At 34.4% G+C, this 8,063-nt stretch overlaps 1 protein-coding gene across 1 annotated transcript in view; it reads right to left on the bottom strand.

Annotated features, from left to right (window-relative positions):
* Window positions 1-3,257: 3,257 nt before the first annotated feature.
* PIK3C2G (phosphatidylinositol-4-phosphate 3-kinase catalytic subunit type 2 gamma) overlaps window positions 3,258-8,063 on the bottom strand; it is a 377,014-nt gene continuing 372,208 nt past the window's right edge. Inside the window, exon 33 of the mRNA XM_036065643.2 lies at window positions 3,258-3,566. Within this exon, the coding sequence (XP_035921536.2) occupies window positions 3,414-3,566 (153 nt within the window). The 3' untranslated portion in view covers window positions 3,258-3,413. The remainder of the gene's footprint in view (window positions 3,567-8,063) is intronic.

Raw genomic sequence — 8,063 nt, 5'->3', positions numbered from 1 at the left:
AAATTCATCTGTCCCCATGTGCATTCAAAGCCATTGTTTCCTTGTTGATTTTCTGTTTAGATGATCAGTCCATTGATGTGAGGTGTTAAAGTCCTTTCCTAATATTGTATTATTATTGATTAGTTCCTTTATGTTTGTTATTGTTTTATATATTTCGGTGCTCCTATACTGGTCGCATAAATATTTACAATGCTTATATCTTGATGGATTGTCCCCTTTATCATTATATAGAGTCCTTCTTTGTCTCTTGTTACAGTCTTTGGTTTAAAGTCTATTTTGTCTGATACAAGTATTGCTACTCTGGCTTTCTTTTGATCTCCATTTGCATGATAGATGTTTCTCCCTTCCCTCACGTTCAATTTGCAGATGTCTTTAGGTCTAAAATGAACCTCTTGTAGGCAGCATGTAGGTGAGTCTTGTTTTCTCATCGATTCTGTCACCCTATGTCTGTTGATTGGAGTGTTTAGTTCATTTACATTCAAAGTAATTATTGATAGGTATATATTGTCATTTTATTATTTGTTTTGTGGTTGTTTCCAAGATTTTCTCTGATTGTTTCCTGTTTTTCTCTCTTTCAGGGTTTGCTGATTTTCCTTAGTGATATATTTGGATTTATTTCTCTTTATTCTATGCATACTTGTTAGTTTTGATATATGGTTGCCATTATGTTTGCATATAACCTGCATATTACAGTCTATATTAAGTTGATGGTTGTTTAAGTTTGAACCCATTTTTTACTCCTTTCCTCTCCGTTTCATGTATATGTTGTTATATTTTGTATCCATTTATTTTGTGAGTACCTTGACTGATTTTTTACAGAAATATTCATTTTTACTGCTTTTGTGGTTCCTATCTTTAAACTGTCACTTTTGGTCTCTCCTTTTTCAGAGAGTCCCCTTTAATATTTCTTGCAGGGTGGTTTAATGGTCATGAACTCCTTTAGTTTTTGTTTCTCTGGGAAACTCTTTATCTCTCCTTTTATTCTGAATGTTGGCTTTGCTGGATAGAATATTCTTGGCTGCAGATTTTTCCCATTCAGCACTTTGAATATATCATGTCACTCCCTTTTGTCTTGCAAAGTTTCTGCTGAAAAATCTCCTGCGAGCCTTAGGGATTTTCCCTTGTAAATTACTGTCTTCCTTTGTCTTGCTGCTTTAAAAATCTTTTCTTTATCACTATATTTTGCCAATTTAATTACAACTATGTCTTGGTGTGGTTCTGCTTTTGTTGATTTTCATGGGAGTTCTCTGTGCTTCCAGGATCTGGATATCTGTTTCTTTCCCCAGATTTGGGGAGTTTTCAGCTATTATTTATTCAAATAAATTTTCTGCTCTTTTTTTTCTCCTTCTTCTTCTGGGTTTCCTATAATACGAATATTATTACATTTGATGGAGCCACTGAGTTCACTAAGCCTATTCTCATTTTGCAAAATTCTTTTTTCTCTTTTTTGTTCAGTTTCATTACTTTCCATTTCTGTCTTCTGGTCACTAATTTATTCCTCTGCTTCTTCCATCCTGCTGTTCATTCCATCAAGTGCATTTCTCATGTTGTTTATTGAGCCCTTTATCTCTGCTATGTTATTCCTTATTTCTGTGTTAAGGGTCTAACACATTTCTTCCACTCTTTTCTCAGGTCCAGTGAGTATACTTCTTATCATTGTTTTAAATTCTCTATCAGGCATGTTACTTATATCTGTTTTGCTTAGATCTCAGGGTATGGCTTGTCCTGTTCTTTCATTTAGGATAAATTTCTCTGTCTCCTCATTTGCCTGCCTCTCTGTGTCTGTTTCTCTGTGTTAAGAAAGTCAGCTATATCTTCTGTTCTTGAAAGTAGTGACTTTATGATGAAGAGGTCCTGAAGTGCACTGCAGTGCAGTGTCCCCTACTAACCAGAACCTCGCACTTCAGGAGAGTACCCTATGTGTGTTGCTTATGCCCTGCTGTTGTGTCTGAGACACTTTTCCTCTCAGTGCAGTTGTCTGCCCTGTCTCTCTGCCTGTTGTAGGCTGGCACTCAAATCTTTTCAGTGAATAAATTTACAGTCCTTTACATGTTTACATCATTATGTAGATGACCATATATAAGAGCTTAAATTACATCTCTATTCATTCACAGTGAAGCATTGAAAAAAAGCAAGAGTTTAACTTTTTTTTTTTAGTAATTTAAATGACAGACACTAAAAAGGAACTCCTATTTGCTTCTCTTAAAGAATATGGCATAGTGTTTTGAGTTGTACCTACTTTGCGGGTGGAAATCTGTAAGATTATCTACTCAGATCATGATGGGTATGAAAGTAGATTCAGAAATAAGAGAAATTCTTGATGTGCAAAGAGAAGAGGTTTTGATCAGAGGGGAGAGTTTCAGAGTTTGACATCTTGGACTTAAGGGGTAATGACATTTAAAAAGTGATCATACCCCTAGTTTGGTGAAATCCAGTGATGATTAATTAATTGACATTGAAAAGGGTAATACAAAGAAGTTTCTTCCAAAAATTGGATTTAAGAATTACAGGTATTTATCCTTTGTTTTTCTTTTTCTTTTTTTTTTTTAAAGATTTTATTTATTTATTTGAGAGAGAGAATGAGATAGAGAGAGAGAGCATGAGATGGGGGAGGGTCAGAGGGAGAAGCAGACTCCCTGCCGAGCAGGGAGCCCGATGCGGGACTTGATCCTGGGACTCCAGGATCATGACCTGAGCCGAAGGCAATCGCTTAACCAACTGAGCCACCCAGGCGCTCCTGTCCTTTGTTTTTCTGATTGAAAAGCTGGAGCTTATTAATTCTCGTAATAAAAAGGAGTGTAAGTCAGTATACAAGTATATATATTTAATTCAAGTTTAAAAATTTGTTACAGATATACTTAGGTCTTGAATTAATTGATGAGATTTATTTATTGCTGTATTTCTTGGAAACCACAGTAACAGTGTTGCTGTAACCATAGGTACACAGTTAAAAAATGTGAACACATATTTGATTTAAAAGATATATTAAAATTAAATGTTCTGTTATTATTTTGCATATTGAATTTTAGACAATAAACTGGCACTTTATTAAGGAGAAAATATTCTAAGAAAACAATGAAACACAATAGAGAATATATTACTATAAAAGATTATTCTTTCTTTTTTTTTTTGATGTAGTGTTCCATGATTCATTGTTTGCGTAAAACACCCAGTGCTCCATTCAATACATGCCCTCTTTAATACCCATCACCAGGCTAACCCATCCCCCCACCCGCCTCCCCCCTAGAACTCTCAGTTTGTTTCTCAAAGACTATTCTTATTTCTTTTTCTTGTGTCCTTGGTACACTAAGCTATCTTTGAAAACAAAAATGTCCTGCTCTTGTGATAAAGAGGCCTAGAAGTGGAAAAAGATATAAGTAGTTAATGAATAATGCATTGGTTGATAGAAATGGTCAAATTATACAGTTTCCTAGTGGATACCATTTTTCTTCATTGAGAGGGACACTATAAAGTTGGATGTTAATTGCTCCCACAAATATGGTTTTGCTCTTCACAATAAGCATTAAGACGTGTCCTCGGAGCTCTGTGACTTCATCATACACCACCTGAAAAGGGAAAGAATAATTAAAATATAGATCAGATATGCTTAAATGCACCTTTAAAAATATTGCTTTTAATAAAAATATTTAGCTGTTAATATCATTTAGCTTGGAATAGTTAGGTTAATGAAGAATCTTTCATGTCTAACTCTAATTCTGGAAAGCTAAAGATTCTGCTAACATAATGGAGTTTAATGACAGAATATTTCTCTAAGAAGCTTAGAATTTATTCTGATTCCATTAATAATTATTCATCCCAAATTTAATATGACTGTAAATTATTCTCTAGGAAGAAATTTAAGTACCCATCACCTTTTAACTGTCCTTGAATTTATTGTGCAACATGGGACCTTGAACACTATCTTTCTTTGCTGAAGACTAATGAGGAGAGCAGACCAATCTCCATGATTTCCTTGTTAATTTAGTGCAGTATAGCAATATTTCCATCTACATGTGAAGAATTCATTCTATGCTTACTTTAATTTATTTAAAATGGTTTAATTTTTAATTATGAAAATACATGCTTATTAAATAAAATATGTATGAAACAAAAAAGAAAGGAAAATCCATATTTCCACCACTGGGAGATAATTATAGTTAACATTTCAGTGTTCTTTTTGTTTTACATATATAATTACTTTTTAAGAATCTGAGCTGTAATTTTGCTGTATGTACAGTTTTGTGTCTTGCTCTTTCCCACTTGCTAGTCATGTAATTAGTTTCTAAAAGGGGATCTGTTTAACTGTGTTTTATAATATCCAGGAAAGAAGTCATGGGCATTACTGTTGGGTGCCTACAGTAGTAAAGAAACTTCAGAAGTGTAGTACTATCAAGAAATTAGTTACCCATCATGAAGGGAGGGGAGAGCTGTGCATAAATCCAACATGGTTGCCAGGGAAACTCCTTAGAACACATTTAGAAAAGGAGTTTCATATGCTGCTACAAACTTGCTTGCTTTTTATAGCCAAGCTACAAGATAGAAAGAAGTGTTCTCTATATATGCAAAAAAGTAGAGGAAAAACTTGAGAAGGAAGCCCTTTGAGTCAGTTGGGAGGCCTCCTCAGTGTGTATGGATATGGTTTTTGGTGCATTGCATTTCATTTGTCTACCATTTATGAACCCAAAAAGTTATCAATGAAATTCTATTCAAGATCAATCTGACAGCTCTTCTGAACAATGATTTACTTATGAAATAAATAACAATTCAGTCAAGGGACATGAGATGCAATATACTATGTTAATCCAGTCTACCCTGCCTCATGTGACAGTTCCTGGCTACCTCCTCTTCTAGAATCTTACTCTCATTCCAGGCAGAAGATTATCTTTTAATTTTCTTAGGATTGCTGATTCAAATTATTCCATTTCATTTATTGAGTTCCCCTGGGATAGTAAAGGATTTTAAGGGTTGCCTTAAAAATCTCAAAACCCTACCACTTTAATTCATCCTCTTTAATAGCAGTGGGATGCCCAGTGTGGACTCTGTGAGCCATGTCTCCTCCTGGACTCTTATCTTTCCAAGACTTCAGAGAAAGTTCCTTTTCCTCTTCTCTACAGTGGCTATTTTGAACTGTCTACACTATCCTCCATTTTCCTCCCCACAACACTTTCAGCAGACAAAGTCATTTATTTTACAGAGCAAATAGATGAAGGGGCCCTCAAAGTGTTACTGTATGTGAAGTAGAAAAATAGAATAACTCTAAGCCTTAGGGTTTTGTGAAAGTCTGGCTTAAGAACTCTGTGAATCATATAAATAAGCTCTAAAGATATAAATTTCTATGACATAATAATTTATGTTTATATGAATCTATTGTCAACTATATGTTTTCTCATTTGCATAATGGTGATAATAATATTTGCCCTTTAGCATTGTGGGGAAGAATAAGCAAGATAATGAATGTAAACCTTACTACAAAGTCTGGTACATATTGAACACTAGTAAATTATAGCTGAAAAAGATCCATCAAATACACAAAGAAGAACAGCTGTTTCTTGGTATTTTGCATTAGTCTACTGGAGAAAACAGTTCCAGACAGAATTGAATCTCCCTGGTATTTAGCAAGCTGAAATTCTCAAGAAATGACTTTAAGAATTAATTGCCTTTCTGGTTAAAATACAAACATTTGAACTCCAGAGTTTATATTAACTTACAGATTTCTTTCCCTGGGCTTCATTATGCAAAAATTATTTTCTTAAAAGTAACTGAAGTTTTATAAACATGTAATCATTGCACATCATAGATGATATATGTCTATTTTAATTGTTTTACTGCATCCATAGTGTTGTTGAAAAAATTAGCACTCTTACTTGTGATGAGCACCAGGTGATGTATAAAAGTGTTGAATCACTATATTGTACACCTGAAACTAATACTACTCTGTATGTTAACTAACTGGAATTTAAATGGAAACTTAAAAAAGAAATAAATAAGAAAGAAAAAAAATAAGCACATTTTTCTTACTGTGCAATGAATAATTAGTGGGTAATGCTAAAGAAGTACACAAATGATTATATTCTTTGAGACTTTTTCACCAAATGCTTTATGTATTTTGTCTTCACATGAATAGACTCAAAATGCACAGCTTTTTCAATTTCACTTTATAATACTTTTTACCCATAGACATACACTAAGTCTTCATTGTCTTCTGACAAATACTGAATTTGTAGGTTTGAAATTATTACATCAAACAGAAAAACCTTGTTTAGGGTAATTAATATCTGGTAACTTGTATACAAGCACTCATTGTATGTTATTGACATGGGGGTATAGTAAATAATTCTAAAGTGTATTTATTGTATTTAGAATGACTTCATTCTAAAGAAGAACAATAACATGGAAACTGAAATGTGTTGGTGGGGAGGGGAGTGAGGCGGCAGGGTAATGAAAAAGAGAGTTCAACATAAGTGAGAACGGGAGAACACTGTGGGTGGGGAGAGGGAGGGACAAGAGCATAACTTAGTGGGACCAATATGGGTTTTGGAATCTGGCAGTTCTGGACTTGAAAACTAGTTGCTTGACCCTGGTTGAAATGTTTGACATCAGGGCCTCAATGACTTCATTTACAAATAGAATTTTCATCATGTTATGAATATCAAATGAGAGGATATAGGTAACAATGGCTATGGCTTACTGAGTATACCATATACTTAGTGCTATGCTAAATAATCATACACACTCTGTAAGATAGTTTAAGCTATGTAAAACACATAGAATGTTCCTGTTCTAATGTCCTTTCTAATTTCTTCTTTATATTTTATGATAGAATGACATCTAAGAAAAGAATACAATGTAAAAAATACGTTGACTCTAACAATATAATTCTGGTATAAAATAGAATCTGTATTTCTAAAGAATCATTGAAAAAAAATGATGGTTTTTAACCAGATGCCAAAGATAATAGAGTGGAAAGAGCAATGGCATTGGAGCCAGAATCCTAGCTCTGCTTCTTAAAAGCTGTAGACAGCGTTGTGAGCATTCCTACTGCCAGCTCCACCCTACCTTCAGCCCAGTCATGTCTACAACAGGGATTTGTATATGATAGGGGTTTTCAGGGAGACCGCTGACAAAGTCTGCTGGGAATCACTCTGGGGAGTGTCAAACAGACAAGCTTGGCCCTGTATCAAAAAAGTTTAGTATCTGAAGGGTGGATATGAAAGGGACTCTTGGCAGCGTCCCTGACTCAACCTTTCTCAGTCTGGGTATTAGGGAGACAGAGAGAGAGAGAGAGAGCTCTGAATAAAAATGGAAATAATTATTTTCATGAAAAGCTTTGTAAGACATTGGTGATGCAATGTAATATGCCCTTTTTATTCCTTTAAGAGATTTACATAAAAAAAGGAGAGTGAGGTCATTCTCTCCTACTTCCTAGAACATTGAAGGGCTTTGGCAGTTTGAGAAATCCCAGTCATACCGAGTGGCTGATGCAGCAGTGCTCAGGAGGCAAAACAGGGGAGAAGTTAAAAATAAGGTGGATGCCACGCGATAATTTACTGGGCTTCCTAGAAAACACATATACATTGTTGGTGAAATAATTGAGGGGTTTGACACAGAGATGAAGCCTACATCATAGCAGAAGGCAAGAGAAAGTAAAACCAGAGTTAAAACTGGTGTACTTTTTTTTTTCATTTCGTTTTCATTTCATTAAAAAAGATTCTTGTTATATTGATATGGACACAGAACATAATGGGAGAAAAATTAAATTATTGTTGTCCTTTTTTTCTCTTGGCTTTCTAAATTCAACTAGCTTTCCCACCAAACTTGTTTATATGATGATCATTACTACTAAAAATAGTCACTTATCCACATATTAATTCACATTTCCACTCATTTGGGTTATGTATAAATTGAAGTGTACTAGGCATGGACTATGGACTATTGTTTTTGAAACAATTTTTAAAAGTGTTCAAAGTATAAAAGTGTGTGTCCAAGCTACAAGTGTTGGCTGATGAAGAAAGTATTGCAGTGATTTCTGATCAATGGGCCATGAATGTGGGAGGAGCTAGAAT

Source organism: Halichoerus grypus, chromosome 6 (genome assembly GCF_964656455.1).
Source record: "Halichoerus grypus chromosome 6, mHalGry1.hap1.1, whole genome shotgun sequence".
Taxonomy (NCBI): Eukaryota; Metazoa; Chordata; class Mammalia; order Carnivora; family Phocidae; genus Halichoerus; species Halichoerus grypus.
This window is presented reverse-complemented; position numbering and strand designations above follow the sequence as displayed.